Consider the following 17790-nt stretch of genomic DNA (forward strand, 5'->3'; position numbering starts at 1 on the left):
ATATTTTTGGACAGTATAGGATTATAAAATTCCAGTGTAGACTGCTAAATTTTCCTGCTTGGTCTATGTTCATTGCATCTTCCAAATATGAGCACATGAAACCAATTGTATGGATGTCGATGAAATTCCTCAGTGAATATCCCCAGTAGCATGTGCCCGAAGCACTACAGAAATTACGGTGTACACCTCTGAGGAATATCTTCAACCATTGTGGATGCGGCCGCAGGACTGCTGTCATTACTTTAATTTCACTGACAATTTGAGTCGAATGGAGAGTATTTGTGAGTCTTTATGTTTGTATGCACGGAGAATGTCATATCAAGTTATGACTACCTAATTCCATTGGTAATTTTTTGTGCAGTGTAGTGTGGGTTCAATATGGCATTGAAACAGAAGGACCAATATAACGTCAGTGCACACTGAAGTCAGTGCAAGCTTTTCTGCACTACAACGACCAGTGGAATTTGCCACTAAAAAGTAAATGGAATGACTTTACCCATTTAGGGCTGCTCTGCATGACCAGAGAGCACACACTTGAGAAGATATCCCCATTAAAATGGTTCAGAAGGAGCGTTCAGTGTCACCATACTTCATTTTGGGTTGTACGCTGCAATTCTATTCTAAGGTTTAATTTCTTTCGGTTCTTCTTTCAGCCACATTGGATTGTTGCACTAAGGGAGGGTTAATTCCTTGTGGTTGGGGTGCCTTACGTTATGTGCCTGTACTGTTGCAACCATAATAAGAAAAGCTGATTTAGTTTTATGTGAAACAAATGTTTTGAGTAGAACTTTCATTTCATTTTTCTTATTGAAATTTTGACATTCAAATCCAACAAAGTGGGATATTTATAAAGAGTGCGCTACTCCATATTATTCCTGCTTTTTCTGACTTTGTTGGTTGATAGAGATAATCCTTTATCGTACTGTGCCTGCTCCTATACAGCTGTCTGGCATATGGGCTGTCCCATTTTAGCCACTGGCACTCTCAGCAAATGAACCATGTAAGAAACGAAGACAAGAATGACCGATAAAATAGCATAAATGCAGGCGAGCTGGGGGGGGGGGAACTCCATAGTATAAAAAAGCCTGAGTTCGGGATGTGTCACCCGTTCTTTTTTGCCCAAACTCAGCCTTTTTTATAGTATAAAGACAAGAATCTCACCAGTGAGAAAGTACACTTAGACATTTCAGAAAAAAATTGAGAGGGTATATGGAATGAAACTTGTTTGTCTCCAAACAACGTTCGACGAGGTATGACGTGGTGCTGTAAAGCTCTCAGCCCAACCTACTTTGTATACGGCTTGTACGAAATTCGAATACGGCTTGCCAACCTGCATGATATGAAGGGCCGATAGCGAAGGGGCGGGGCGACTGTTTTTTTATGCGTCGCTTCCCAGAGCGCTCTGACGGGATGCGAAAGGCGAGCGGCAATTTGAGCGGCCCGAAATGGGATATTTTCCCAATTTTTTTCCGCTCCTTACTTTTGTACCACGAAATGAATTTTTCCATTGTGGGCTAAACCCGACCCGTGCTTCCCGAATCTATCGAAAAAATGTTGGGTTGACTAGGCAATTTCCGGACTTTAATTCGGAAAATTGAATTTCCCATGGCGAAAAATTCATAAAAGTGTTCTCACACGATGGCAAAAACTCTCTGAAGGTGAATACCGTTGACCCCATAATTTTCCGAGGTGTAGATTTTTAAATATAATTTTTTGACACATTACGTGAGACACCCTGTAGAGTACAACACATACTGTATAAGTAGTAATTTTTGCGAGGAACTAATTTTCGCAAAATTTGAGAGTGCTTTTTTCTTCGCGAATTGAAAGTTCAGCGAAATATTCGAACCAATGACAGAAAAATATGTGAACGAAATATGTAAGAAATTTGACCGGAACACTGAGGCAACTTATGTATGCAGTTTTTTACACTATTGCACTGCGTTGCATCACAAAGTGCTCAGTTCTTCGCCGCTGCAAGTGGAGAAAGTAATCCAGCCTTCACGAATCCTGCGCGGATGTCGTTATCCCGTGATTCCAGTTCCTTGTAAGCCTGGATCATCCAGTAAGCGTGTATGGGTCTAAGCACGCTGCCACGTGGATTGACCTTTCTGAAAGTTGCCGCATCACTATCGAGTGCCAATTGTACCTGTTCAATGCAGTGACAAGAATGACAGCAGATAAGGCAATTCCGGATTGACCCAGATACTAGCCGAGTAAGGACCCCCTAATCGCAGCCCCCTCAGTCAGAAGGGCTCAAAAGGAAGACAGATGCAATGGGTTATTACCCAGTTGCAACCCAGTTATTACCCAGTCTTGTTAACTTCTTCCTGAAAGTTCAAGGTGAAGGGCCCCTAAGACACCTGATTCTGGCTTCTCACGAATTCACGGATCATTGAGCCCGCGAATTTAACCACTTATACAGTAAGCTTTGGGTGACTTTCTGACTCTCTATCTTTCCTGCGCAGGATTACACACCGAACAATCAAGACATTCTTCATGCCCGTAAGGCCACCAAAGGTATCACAGAGTTTGTGATTCCTGTGCGTGGTGTGCCTTTCCGGTTTGTTGATGTTGGTGGACAACGATCGCAACGACAAAAGTGGTTCCGGTGCTTTGACAGTGTCACTTCTATTCTTTTCCTGGTGTCCTCGAGCGAGTTTGACCAAGTTCTTCTGGAAGACCGTTGCACCAACAGGCTAGCTGAATCCTGCAGCATTTTTGAGACCATTGTCAACCACCGCTGCTTTGCTGAAGTCTCTGTCATCCTCTTCCTGAATAAGACAGACCTATTGCAGGTATTGCTCTCTTGCCAGCATCTTTCCCTGCTATTACAGTAAACTTCCGTTAATTTGACCCGAGGGGAACGGGAAATTTGATCAAATTATCCGAAGGTCGAATTAAAGAATAGGCGGAAAAATGAACGAGGTCAATGAAACGCTCATCTGAAAACATGCCACGTAGAGCGTTGATGTGATGGAACACCCTTTCGGTATTGTCTTAATAAGATAAATAAAGTCCCAAGGTATTGAGTGTGGCTTCAACGTCGGCTGCACTTGGTCGCTCACACTGCATGCTCTCGGCGAAATCATCTTCAGTTCCGCTTGCACCACCTTGCACGCTGCAGCGTGGCAGGACACGTTGCTCACAATATCGGCGTCAGACAATGTTATTGTCCACTTCCGTGAAGTCATTGGACCTCGCCAAGCGCACGTTGTATATTGGACGCTTGTTGCACCGACAGATTCTGAACGAAAGCCTGATGAAATGTGAAACAAAAAATTGCGATATAAAATGAGAAAGGAGACGCTTCCTCCTCAGCCGGGACCCGCCAGAAGCGCCACCAAATGGGTTGAGTTTTAGTGCATGGTATGCTGCCGCCTTTACTTACATCAGGGAAAGTGTGATGGTTTTGCGCAGTGCGCAAAGTTCTCTCTGTTTTGTGGGTGAGAAAAACCACCAACACTATCGCTTACGTACGCAAATTGGATAGGGTACGATGTACTAAAACTCGCGGTTATCGGTAGGGATCGGTACTGTTCAGTCACCATCTTCCGCCTGAGCTTTAGTGCGAACTTTTTTGTTGCTGTGTGTGGTGCAACGCTGTCGACACAGGTGCATGGTACGTGGACGTGTCGGTCGCATTATATGACGTGGACTGCTTTCACGTTCGAAATAACAAACTTTTTTATCAATAGTAACACATGGGCATTTCACGGGACCTTCGAATTTGATCGAATTAAGCAAGAAAAACGAATTATTGGGAGTCGTATTAATGGAAGTCTGCTGTACTAGCTAAAGCTAGATTACTTTCTCTTTCCTATCTTGACTGCTGGTTTTAAGTCAGACACAATTCGTAAAAAAACTAGACATGCAAAACTGCATGTGGTGCCAGGACATGGTAAACTGGCACAAGGAGAAAGAATGCATTAATACAGTTGTCTGTTAGGGCTGCACTGCCCACATTGTGTGTGCCTACTGTTAACACATTACATTGGAGTGTCTCAGTGCCCTCTACAACACCATTGTTTGAACAAATATCTGATGCTTCTATCGGGTGACATTGAGACGTATGCTGGCCCTCCTAAACAGGATTCCCTGTCTAAACAGCTTGACAATATATTGAAACTCCTGCAAGAGCTTAATACTCAGGCCACTGTCCTTGACATGCATGCCACTGCTCTTGATCAATGCCAGAGGGAAATTATAAATGCTGTTCGCTCAGTGCAACAAACTCATAGAAATATCTGAGAAGATATTCGTTATCAATGTAAGACTAGAGGCCATGGAATACAAGACAACGCTTATTGTTAGAGCCTGAAGTTTTTGGGGAATATTTTTTTTTAATTTGGGGGGTAAAAATCGGGTAAATAAACATGTGCACTAAATTCATGCGAATTCGGGTGAAAAAACTTCCAGTATGCTAAATTCAGGGAGAAATCGGGCTCAGTTACTCAAACTAACTGTACTGGTTTGGTACAAACAGTGATGTAACTGCATTTGCTGCCAAACAAGTTAGTGTGCATTCCTACAGATGTCTCAGTGATGGCAACCTGCAGGGTAAAAATAGTGTTTCACCCTAAAGAGGCAACTTTCTATTCGGGTTGCAAATTCGGGGAAGAATCGGGTTAAACCCTAAAACTTCAGGCTCTACTTATTGACAAACATACCTGATGATGACCTTCAAGATGAAAACAACAAAATGAGTACTGCACTGTGTGACCTTGAGGTTCACCGTCAGAGAAATGATTTGGTATTTCACGGTCTCAAAGATTCTCCCTCTGAAAGTTGGGTGCAAACAGAGCAGTTGCTTCCTGGTATACTTAACGACAAACTGCACTATCGAATGTTCCCGCAGAATTGGTTCTTTTAGATAGGGTAAAACGCTTCCCATTAAGTTTAATTCTTTCGAGGCTCGTGATCTAGTCTCTGCATCAGAGTCAAAGTTACAATCTGCTGGTGTATCTCTAATGCAAGGCTCTTCAGTACGCACTCGGCACATTCGCAAGAAATTAGCAGAGTACGGCAAAATACTGAATGCTCCTTTCAGTATCAAATTAACCATTATAGTCTTATTGCTTGGTTACTTTGGTTATGTATACCAGAAAATGTCTTGTGTTTTTCTACTTGTCTGCAAAGGTTCGAGAGGGTGTGGTACTACTTGAAGGCATGGCTGTACCCAGAGGACTTTGTCGTACTCAACGCATATGGATTCGGTGTCCTTCCATAGCTGAGCGTTCCGCATTGGTTGTTGGCGCAGGCAAAGCGCCTCCTGCGCGTTTGACTTCCCTGCGCTGCTATTTGGAGTATGGGTGATGTTCACCCTCCAGTGATATTACCAGTGTACTTAGTAGTAGTGGTAGGCTTGTCTTATCCCTTTTGTGACAGGGTGGGCTATGCTCACCTCCAACAGGGGGCTCGCGAGCCGCTGGGACCAAAATGAAAAGTTCTGTGTTTGCTGCGTAACACTCATCTTGTAAAAATAGCCCACAGATGGTGTCACAGTTCCGTGAAGAAGCTTCAAGCAGCCAAACATCACTCCCAAAGCAGTGCTGCAACACCATAAAGAGAGCGTGCAAAAATTCAAATTGAGACCTTTGGACGCACTGGTGCGCCCGTACCCTTCAAAGGGTTAACAGTAAGGTGTATGTTTACGGCTTTTCAAGTGAATCTGTGAATCTGTTCATGAGTGCACCACTGCATCGACCAACAGCACCAAAGCGCTTGCAGCTAACCCAGTATGCCGCCGTGCTACTGGGGAAGTATATGCAGTACAAACCCATTAATTTGAAACCTCTTAATTGGAACTTGCAGGTAATTCGAATTGGGTCCTGTCAAAGTGAGTTGTATTTCAATGAGGGAAAATGCCCAGTAAATGGAACATATGGACGTGCACAACGGCTTATTGGAATCAGATTTCTGGGCCGTGCTTGACTCCTGACTACACATCGGCCTGAAAGCATCCGACCGTATGCCAGCCAGCGCGTTGCTGTTATGTCACGGGCATGTTTACTGATTAAGTGTTCAGTTTACTTATTATCACTTTTTGACCATTGCTTAAAAATGTGATACTTAGTGACAGCACAGGGGAGAGGAACAAGGAACGAATCACTGTAAGGGGTATGCACGAACTAGTGGTACAAGACTATCGATAAATTAACTATCGATAGTATCTTCAAAACTAATTGATTATCGATAGTACTGTTCTTTTGTTTTTCTTTGCTATCGATAGCTAGATTTGATTCTCACAACTGATGCTTTTGTTCCCGTCTTCGTTTTCACACTGGCACAGTGACAATGAAAACAGAATCATGTGCGACACAAGTTATTTCGGTTTAGCTCTAATGTATGAATCAGGGTTGTGGAATGGGATCACCCATTCCATTATAATTCCATTCCTTTCAATTCCTCGGAATGAAGATTTGTGATAATTCCGTTCCTTTCAATTCCTCAGAATGAAAAGGTATGGTCAATTCCCACTCCTGGAATGACTTGGCAACCCCATTCTATTCCTTTAATTCCACCAATAAAAGAATTAGGACCAGTAACCGTACTAGCTAGCCCAGCAGTGCTATTGAGGAGATTTACATTACCCAGCATGGAAAAAGCATGAAGACAAAGTTATTTCGCCCTCCTCTCCTCCTCCTCTTCATTGGCATCATCATTACAGGAGTTTTCCACTAAAGTAACTGGTGCAAGTGATGTGGGGTTGCGGGCCTCACACTAGTGAAGCCAAAATCTCCATTTTATTTTTTCTTAAAACCAACCCAAACCATCGCACTTGACCGTGTGGCACCCAGACCATTACATTCCAGTTCCATTCCAGGCTCTGATAAATCTGGAATGATTCCGGAATCATTCAGTGGCAACTCTGCAACCCTGGTATGAATGATGCACTGCAAGCAGTGAAAGAAGATGCTCATAATAAACCGTACACACTCATGAGACTGCAATGACAGTTAATCCAGTGCAGAGAGTATCATGTGACCTTGCGGTAGGTTTGAGCGGCATGAAAACTTCAGCTCAGCCTGGGAGGGAAAGCTGCTCAAAGTTGTATCGTAAAACTTGTAGGACTGAGGCATTTTCTTTTTCTATTTTGATCTGCACCTCGATGGTTTTCCGATAGCCGACTATCATCACTAGCATCACATAGTTTTGTATCACAGGGACGGTGCCACTTACTTGTGTTTGGTGAAGCAAGTAAGCCGCAAGTTGGTGATATTTGCATTTGAAGGGTTCGTGATTGGGTTGGCCTCAGCATCGCAGACAATGTGATTGAGTTGCGGCTGAACCAAGAAACGAACGCAACCTCGTATAACAGATTATTTTTGTAGAGATTGAAGAGGAAGGAAACAGGGGAAGGAGAAGAGGAGGTTGAAACAGTTTTCCACAGTTCTCCAGGAGAACGGTGGCAGATTTCGCTGCTCCTTTACCGAACGTGTTGTACATTATAATTTTGTACCCTGCAATGTTTTGATTTTTGCCCGTACATAAATATTTTGGAGTGAATGGTTGTCTGATATTTCTGGCATCGCATTACCGTAAACGTGAGGGAAGGCCCAGCGAGCTTCCATGCAGGTAGTATGCACTGCCACACATCAAGCCCTCATTCAGAGCAGCTCCCCATAGTTCAAAGTACGCTTTATTCTAACAAATCTTTGGTCCCCTTGAAGTTTGAATTAACGGGATTGCACTGTACGCTATCTAGCTCACATGTGAACGCTAACCCCCTTGCAATGGTTATTGGAAGTCCATAGCTATCATGTGATGCCTCAGGCCCACTAGGCTAACAGCATTATTTCAGTTTTGCTACACCAACATTCGAAGTGTAACCAAGCATCGTGATGAACTATTCCTGTGGGGCACATCTCATATTTCTTGCTGGAACGTGGTTATCAGCCAGTGTACCAGATAACAAAATCTTCCACTGCATCTGTGTGTCCACTGTGTCTTATGATGTCTACCGTGCTGATAGGAGCCAGTGATCTGGGGTTGATGTTCTCATCGCTATATCTAGTGCCATTCAGTCATCAGTGATAAATATTCCAAGTCAACTTGAAATGGTTTGGGATCACGCAAACTTGTAATGCAAGTGCCTAATCTTTTGTGTTTGCTACTGACCTGCTTTGTTAACAATTTCATTGACGATCTGCATGACACTCTTATTCTTTTTGTAACTTGTTATCTTGATACACCAATTTTCCTCTTGGATGACTTTAACAGCCCCAGAATAGGCTGGTCATTGCCTAGGAGTATCACAGTTGTGTCGCCTCAAGTTTCTTGACCTGTGCTCTAATTTGGACTTGTCACAACTAATGGTGGACCCTACAAGGGTCCCGTCTACTATCAAACAGACCTAGCCTGGTGCAAAACATTGCCCATCTCGATGGACTAAGTGACCATTGTATCTTGTATTTCTGTCCCAATAAGTTTATCCTTTAAGCATTAGGGGATTATTTTAGATTATAAACACGCTGTTCTTTCTGTGGTCAATACTGAGCTTTCCCTTTTTGTTGAATACTTATACAACTACTTCTCCCGTTCCTTGAACGACAACTGCTGCCTGTTTAAAACAACTTCACGAGCCTGTTGCCAAATATATCCCTAGCATTGTCATTCCATTCAGGCTGGATTCTCCGTGGTTTACCAATACTCCTAGGCGCCTGCGCAATAGGAAACATAGTATTATTCGGGAAGCAAGAAGATCACTTTGTCAGTCGAGATGGAGCATTTACTTGTATGCTGCTCATACATACACTCTCATAGTCAAGACAGCCAAACAAGTGTTCTATGATGAAACATTACTAGGTATGTTAAAAACTAATCCCGAGAAATTTTGGCATGTTGGAAAAGAGAAAGAGCCGTCTCGAGTTTCCTTATGTGCTCAACAATTCATTCAGCAGTTCTTGCTTACCCAATAGTAAAGTGTCCTTTCCAGTTCTTACTCATCATACGTTTGCTTCCATGGATTCGACATAGGGAATTGCTAGTATCATTAATTCACGTAAATTATGTTAGGGCACCAGATTTGATGGTATTATCTCAAAGGTATTCAAGTGTACTGTCTTCTACTCTTTCATTATTTTGATGCACATTTTTGCACAGTCACTTCATCTTGATTTCCACTCTTTTCTTCTCAAAACATCGGCATGGGTTCAGGAAAATTTTTTCTTGTGAGACACAACTGGTTTCTTTCGTTCATGACCTTCATCTATCACCGGATCGAAGTCTCTGTACCAACGGTGTATTAGTTGATTTTTCTAGGGCCTTTGAAGGGGCATCCCACCCACTCTTGCTACATAAAATGGGTAATTTTAGTACCGACAACTACATTGTAGCGTGGACCCACTCATTCCTGTTCAATCCTTCCTAGTATGGTTTTGTTAACGATAATGAGCCTGATCCAAGATGGATGTAAAAAGTTGTGATAGTCACTTTGCTTTGATATTTTGTGCTGATTATTTCTAGAATGCTGTTGTTTGCGTAGCTTTAGCGGTCGAGTACACACAACACAGTTCTGCTCCCAGGGATGCTGATCTAAAAAGTTGTGTAACTCCTTGCAAAACATTGAAAAATTTCCGACTTTCATTTCTTCTGACTTATAATAGTGTGCTCATACTGAACATATTATAAACAAGACTTCATTTGGTTTCATTCACCAAAATTTCTCTTCTACTTCACTTAATATCAAAATAACCTATATAAAGAGCTGGTGTTACCAAAGTTAGCAATGCAGCCTCAGTAGTGTGGGATCCCGATCAGATCACACTTATAAATGCAATTGAAGCTGTGCAAAATCGAGCTTTGCGATTTATACTTAGCAGTTTCAACCACACATAGAGTGTTCCCAAAACGAAACACATTCTAAACCTGCCTGACCTTTCCATTCGCAGAGGTAGATCTAGGATTTTTCTGAGGGGGGAGGGGGCATCCTACTATATTACCTAAGGTCAGTTGAAACTCTATGTAACAACAGAAATTGAGGGTGGTGGTGGGTCAGGACATCTGAACCCCCCACAGACTATGTGACAACTACACCCTGTCTTGTAGCTGTCATGAGATACTTCCTTCGCTGACAAACTTTGAGGGTTCGCACAAAACACAAATAAATTTGATTGCTGGAGAGCCAGGGACAGCTTGCTTTCCAAGTATCGAATTGTTGATTTCTGTTACAGACGGTTGTTTATTTCGAACTTTATCCTGTACATTAGTTTACCGCAGCTCAAGTGGTATGATTTATTGTAGGCATCTGAAAGCAACGAGATCCACACAAGTGGGCTTTCCCACGGAGCAGGATGCATGCGGGAGAAAAGTGTAACGTCGAGGGCAGTCCGTTTTCTTTGATTGACCCCTGCACCCTCCTATCCCCAGCCTCTCGCCAGTCCTGAAAGAATGTCATGGAACAGCACTTGAGCTGACCGCCCCCTCCAGTATTATGCTCCTCCTCCCAATGCTCGGCCGCGCTGTTGATGCCCACAGGAAAATGCTGAAAACTTGGAAAATATGTCAATTTCAAACGAAAGGGATTGATGGGGAATTGTTCATCGTCTATTGCACACGTCCGGCATGTTTTCTCCAGTTTCGTAGGGAGCGAACTACCCTTTAAAGGTGGTGTCCGGACCAAAAACCAGGGTGTCTACCAACTTGGAAAACTTGGAAAACAGGGAATAGTCAGGGAATTTTGATGTGACTGGAAAAGTCAGGGAATTGTCAGGGAATTTGGCTAAAAAGCAGCTGAAGTCAGGGAAAATCGCAGGCAAGTGCCGTGATGATGCGCGGCGAATCGCGAGTGCCGACCGGTGGTTGAGAGGCGATGCCGCTGCAACGTTACTGGGAGTAGCAGTTCACCAGTATGACAAGCTCTGACGCAGAAAAGTAGGGTAGCCTCACTAATACTTAATAAATGGTCTGTTTTATGTTGGATCTGGTATCAAAACGTATGAGCAGGCACCAAGTTTCCTTTTGTTTTTGTCAGGGAATTCGCTTGAAATAGTCAGTGAAAACCTGGAATAGTCAGGGAATTTGAAGGCTGCAGTTTGGTAGACACCCTGAAAAACATAATTGAGCTGCTGGTGCATGCAGAATCGTGGTCGTAAAAAATGTATAGCGTCAGCTAAATGTCTTCAGAAACGTTGAAAAACATTTGGAAACGTAATTTAATAGGATATCGCCACCTACTCCGTGCAGCATGATGAATTCTGGCAACAATGTGCCGGTCAACACACCAGTATTTTGTTTTGGTCATGTGATAGCGCACATGCGAGGAATGGCGGTGCTTGTTTGCTGTTGAGTTTGAATGTTGGCATGACCTTGCAGCTATCGTATGTTATCCATTGCCATCCACTTTTATCTGCATCATGAGTGGCATGAGTTGTGCTTCAGACAACTGTAAGACGACATCAGTGAAAGATTCGACGCTCTAGTTTTTTCTCTTTCCGAGAGAGCTGTAATTACGGAAAGCATGGATAGCCGTCGTGTGGCAAAGCGTCTGTCACGAAAGGAGACTGGCCGTTGGATGTTGCAACTTCCTCATCGAATTTGCAATAAGCTGCAGAAATCTTGTAGCCCACAGACACGTTCATAGGCATAGTTCTAGATGCTTTCCAATGCGGCGTGGTCAGCTGAGCCAATGGGCTGGGTCAGCTGAGCCATCGACCTTAGGCGAAACGCCGGTGATGTCAGTGGAAGACACAAGCAAAACAAAGTGGGCTGTTTGAATCACAAGTAGAAGTCTGCTTTCAGAATAGGCATTTTTCATGTTTTACGACGAAACACGAATGTATTGTGCAAAGTTTTGGCTGTTTTGTCTTGATGAAAGGCTTCCCGAAGTCACTATTACACCAAGTTTGAAAAACTTGTCTATTTGCGGACACAACCTTTGATCAGTATTTTTCAGTATCAACCACCAAGTCCCATGTTCCACGTTCCGTTGATAAACATTGCCTTTTTGTTGGCATCATCCACATGCATGTGGTACTTATTTGCTGTAACTAGGGGTGAGCGAATCCGAATATTTTAAGTCGAACTGAATATCGAATCAAATGGAGGAAAAAATTCCGAATACCGAATCGAATATAGAATATTTGTGCAAAATTTACAATATGGGACTTTCGCACTAAAAGCACTAAAACTAAAAACGCACTTAAAGCAACTTTCGCACATTTTGTAGCCCATGGCTTTAGTGTAATTTTTCTGGCATTAACTGTCACAAGAGAGATGTGCAATTCTTCTGCTAAAAGTCCCTACTCTTTAATTTTACATGAGACTGCTTCCTGCTTTTCAGGTGATCCCACACTTACTGGAGTACTGGAGTGGTTACCTTCATTTCAAAATTTTATGTCAGGCAGTAGCATGTTATACGGATGAGGCTGTAATTGAGCCTCTGTATGCAATAAGGGGATAAGTCGACTTATCCCCTTTTTACTGTTTTTGCTGCAATGACATCTACATATCAGTATGCACCTGCCAATGAAAATTTAGGACCTTATTGTGATTTGTTGGCCCGCTACAGCATTGTGAAAAACGGGAAATGCATGTGTGTCAATGGGACGGACAATCAGATCAGGCCCCTTTTCTCGGTTTGGGATTTTTTGACTTATCCCCTTATTGCATACAGAGGTTCAATTGTTTCAGATAACCACACGCCATTTGTGAAACAAACGAATTTGCATCCTGCCTCAGCTTTGCCATGAACATCCTTTAGATTCTTTGGACTCGCCCTAGGAAGTTGCACTACTGAAATTTTAGACGTAATGGACATCTTTAAGACACCCTCCTTGTTCGTGGACTGTAGTCATTACTCAGGAGTTTTTTAAAGGCAATTTTTTTACTCAAGAGAAAGACTTTTTAAAGGCTACCTCACAGACATCAAATCAAAGTCCCTCGTCGGCACTGCTAAACTGCATGTGGGAGGGACGCCACCCCTTCCACAGACGATGTCTACAAAACTAACTTTGGATAACGTTATCTTAAACTAAACACCGTCCCGCCTGTGTTGGTCCTGCAGCAAGGGCAATTTCGTAAAGCAGGCTTCACCTCATGCACGGAAGCATCAGGTGAAGCCCACTTTCGGGTTGTGTCATTCTTATTCGTGGAATAATAGTCGAATATTCGAAAAATCGAATGTTGGATATTCGATTCGCGAATCGAATAGTTCGAGCATTTGATATTCGAAAAATCGAATATTTGCACACTCCTAGCTGTAACTTCTACATCGGAAGTTATTGTGCATGACATCATGACGAGGTTAGTAAAACACATTTGATTGGCTCAAGGAAGCATGTGCTCATTCCATGAAAGTAAACAAATGAGTTCCGAGTGTCATTCTGCGAGGGCTAAAATGGTTCCACTTTCTCGACATCGTTTTGGTTCATTGGCGAAATGCGAGTCTGTGTGCTCAACTATTTGACTTCTGCATGAGCTCGTTTGCATGTGTGTCTTCCAAGCATTGTTTTTATTGTGCGAAGACTGCACTCTCACCATGTGACAAAAATCCTGTGCACAGTGTGAGAATCCGAATGGAAATGGCAAATGGAACAGCGTGTTCAAGATCTGCTGAGGCACTCAGCACAGTGTTGCGGATTTGGCCGCTCAAATCGGATTTAAATCAAATCCGCATTTTTTCTGAAGGTAGTAAATCAAATCCTTTTAAATCCGGATTTGTTTTTCCAGACCTAAATCAAATCCGCTTTTAAATCTGGATTTATCGAATCTTTTGACAAATCCGGGAGCCAAAATTCGCGCAGTAGCATTACAAGACCTATAACCGTGTCTACAAATTACTAATACTGCACGTATTCACTAAACAACGCTTAAATACCAGCGTGACATGGCATACAGAGCAATAAATTTCGTCTGATCCGCTGGCCGAAATTTTATTAATATTTTAGGGCATACATTTTTTAGTTTAGACAGACATTTTCGGTTACGTCACCACGTATCAGCCTGTGTCAGGGGTGGATCCAGACGCTCGGTTTGAAGGGGGGGGTTCTTTGTCGGAGCGTGTAGTGGGGGAGGAGGAGAGGGAAATTCAATGTATAAGCTTACGTTTTGGGGGAGCAATTGGGCGTGTTGCTTCTACTTACAGCCGTCTGCTCGCTCTACCACAGGAGCTATATAAATGATATCTATACCATTCGAGAGAGAATGAGTTAGCGGTTCTAATGAATCTCCTTCAAGGGAATGCGTGTACCCGCTCATGAACAATAAAAGTTCGAAATCGAACATTTTTTGCCAGAAGTGCTGTGTTCGGGAATTTTTTTGCAGCGCCCCTTTAAAGTAGGAGTCACCGGACTTTTTCCACGTACTGCCTTGAACCCATGGTTTTTATCAGCCAAATTAGAAGGATGTGGTAAAACAAGAAGCGCGTTGCTATGAGGTCAAAGTTGGGGAAAGATTTGAACCAACATTCGCCGCCGCAACCTTCCGCCTCTCCATGTTGGAGACGGTTCATCAGATGGAGCTCGAGATTCTTGCATTTGTCATCAATCGAGATGCTATCTAACATATATTTTTTCCATGGAAGTTAATAATTGTCAATTTCCCACCCTTGTCGATTTAAAATGGAACTACCCAAGAGTGGACAGAAGGCGACCTCACTGTGTCACCTCTAGCGTTCGCACGCCAACGGGCATGCCGAGCGTGCTCCCTCTTAAAGGTTGAAGACACGCAGCCATCTCGGATCGTTAGGATCATTGAATGTGGATGTTGTATTTCACGCGCGACCAGCTGCTGTACGATTAGCTGGAAGCTAACACCGGCCGCATTTTGGAGGGCATGAGTACTTCCCCAGAGCTAGGCAGTCCCGAGCATTGCCCGAGCCCAGAGCTGCGTCGGCCTGCAGTGTGGAAGCAGTGGAAGAGGGGCGCAAAGGGAAGCCCAACGAAAATACATGTAATGAATGAATGGTGGGAGTTGAGTTGAAGGCATCCAGAAAGAAAATAGTAAAACTTTATCGAAAATGAGCCGCACTTTCTGTTGCATTGCCAATACATAATTCGTTAAGTGCCCTTAAATTTTTGAGTTACACCAAAATAGAAAAAGTGATACTGATAAAAGCGTATTGAATCGTAGATGACTGGCTTACTCCGGGAGGGGCGGTGCATAACCCCCATCTCCATCATCACGTATCGTGTTGGTGTTGACTTGGGCTTCACGGGGCATGAACAGTGTGGAGCTGGTAGGTATGATACACCTTCCGAAAAACGGATTTTGGGTCAGGAACCTCCTCGTCATTTAGCACCGGGCGAACACCTGAGTGGAGGAATTCCTATCGCGGGCCTAGGCTAAGCTACGCCCAAAAACACACGACTGCGTCGATTTCTACCATCAGTACTCAAAAGACCACAGGTCGTTAGTTACTATACCCTGGGGGTCACAATTAAATGGATCGTTAATAAATCGTGGGACATGTTACGAATACTTATACTAAACATGTAGCCCATGGGTCTATTTTAATGCTGACGTTTCGGGGCTTTGTGAAAATTTTCCTCGCGCAGTACAGACTGTTGTAATAAAGGGAAAAAAAAAGGTATGCGAGGAAGAGTGGCACATCTTGCCATGATTGTCCGTGGGAGTAGGACAGGCTTGCCTTCCCGAAATCATGAAATGATAGGATGTGATATATTTATTGTTCTTTTTTGCTTTGTTTTGACGTGAATGCGTGTACCTATATGCGTTCAATAGGATTGCGAAGACCAAGAATTTCGCGACATGATTTGGCAAGCTTGAAACGGGTCGTGCTTGAGAACTCAGCTAGAGATCCACGGGAAAGGTGCCGTCCAATCGACAGAATAACGTTAACTGCGTTCAAAGAACTGCGCCTGGTGTTCCCTCGATGCGGTGAGGGGAAGTGATTGGAACAAAACGGCTACTCCTGTTGCTCTGGGGAGAGGACGCCGCTGGTGCGTGTGCAGATTTCAGACAAGGTCACATCAATTCGCGTAGAATGCGAAACAGCGCTTAGCTCAATTTCAAATCCATGCGTCTTGTGAGGGAGCTTGGCGAAATACACGCGCAAATCCGCTGAAAAAAGGCGATTGAATCCAAGTCCAAATCATCAGTGGAAAATGCGATTCAATCCAAATCCAAATCCTGCCCATATTTTTTTTGTGCAAATCAAATCGCAAATCAAATCCGCCAGCCCTCCGGTGGATTTAAATCCGGATTTAAATCAAATCCGTGGATTCAAATCCGCAACACTGACTCAGCAGACACTAGGAGCTGGTTGCATCTTATTAGACTGTGAGAGGGCAGATGTTCTTGGGGGTCTGATACTGTTCCAATGGCACTCTGATGCAAAGTTATGAGGTTCGCTTACATTAATGTGCGAGACATACACAATATTCCAGAGGCCTATTCAAAACGGCAGAAACAGCACACTCAGTGTATGTCCAACTGTGGGTGACTCTGCTTTGTTTCTGCCATAATGTGGTGATTTTGTACTGCATCAATGTTTCAAATGTTTCCGTTTTCTTTTGTGTAGAATGTTGTCTGAATGGAATGTGGTGGCACAGCCTGAGTAGGTATCTGTCGCCTACCAGTTCTGATGTCGGGCACTGTCATATACCAGGCTTGCCAAAGGCAAGCCTTGGTACGTGCTCAACTTTCACACACAGGTCCTCAACAGTATAATGTTAAGGTAACCTCAGGACAACATTTGTGGAAACCCTGGGTTTGGAAAAAAAAACAGTTGAGAACCACTGGTCTGGACAAAAAAATAAAAAATAAATAAAGTCCTGTGTTCTTCATTATCATCAGCCAGCCCTACTGCCCTTTGAGAAAGTTCTGCCACTATCATTATGTGAATAAAAAAAAGCAGTCATTGATTAGTTCAATACGGTAGTTCTGGAACTATGCTCTTTGTTACACTTGCTCATAGCAACGGAAAGAAGGAAACAAGTCTGACATTGTCATTTCTTCTCTTTGACAGGAGAAATTATGTAGCCGACGAACAAACATTTCGGATTTCTTTCCGGAATACCGTGGTGATCCCTACGAGATAGGACAGGTCCAATCTTTCCTGTTGCAGCTGTTTGACTCTGCGAGACGGAACCGGAAGAAGCCCCTCTTCCATCACTTCACCACAGCGGTAGACACTGAGAACATCAAGGTGGTTTTCAATGCTGTTAGGGACACAATCCTACAGAAGAACATCACACAACTCATGCTACAGTGAGGTACCATTATAGGTATGTGTTTGGTTGGCTCTTCCACTGGGACTATTGGTGTACATAAAGGGTGGTATGGTGATGACCACAACCTTTTTTGCATTTTAATCTCGCATAAATATTGAGACAAATTCCAGTTGAAAAGTCAAAGAAAGAAAAAATTTTCGGTACTGGGCTTAGTGTCTGAATAAAATTAGTAAATTTACTTCAAGTGGGCCAAATTTGTCACAAGGACCCAGCACCGTGGTGTGTCTACTGATCATATAGTTGACTGCAACGTAAATCCATGAACTATCATGTCCTCACACCGAGTACAGTAATGATGAAAGAAAATGTAAGTGGATGTAAAAGAATTACAAGTGACAGAGCGAGCAAAAGGGGACAAAACAATAAACATTGAATATACAATCGTTTGACAATACTTTTGTCATTTACAGGAATGAGGGATTGAGAAGGGCATGTATAATATTCCACTACATGGATGCAGAACTCCAATAATTTTTTATCGTATGTTACACGCCTGTAATGACCACTCCATTGTTGGGCTGCCACAAATGTGAATGCCGTACAGAGTGTTTTACACGTGGTACCGACAGATGGTACAGTATGATGGTACAGTTGA

The 17790-nt window shown here is 43.2% G+C and overlaps 1 protein-coding gene across 1 annotated transcript in view; it reads left to right on the forward strand.

Moving 5' to 3' along the window:
• LOC135391510 (guanine nucleotide-binding protein subunit alpha-12-like) overlaps nucleotides 1-17790 on the forward strand; it is a 53144-nt gene that overhangs the window by 2567 nt on the left and 32787 nt on the right. Inside the window, exons 3-4 of the mRNA XM_064621775.1 lie at nucleotides 2469-2798; nucleotides 16931-17189. Coding sequence (XP_064477845.1) covers nucleotides 2469-2798; nucleotides 16931-17176 — 576 coding nt within the window. The 3' untranslated portion in view covers nucleotides 17177-17189. The remainder of the gene's footprint in view (nucleotides 1-2468; nucleotides 2799-16930; nucleotides 17190-17790) is intronic.

The sequence above is a fragment of the Ornithodoros turicata genome, chromosome 4 (assembly GCF_037126465.1).
Source record: "Ornithodoros turicata isolate Travis chromosome 4, ASM3712646v1, whole genome shotgun sequence".
Classification (NCBI taxonomy): Eukaryota; Metazoa; Arthropoda; class Arachnida; order Ixodida; family Argasidae; genus Ornithodoros; species Ornithodoros turicata.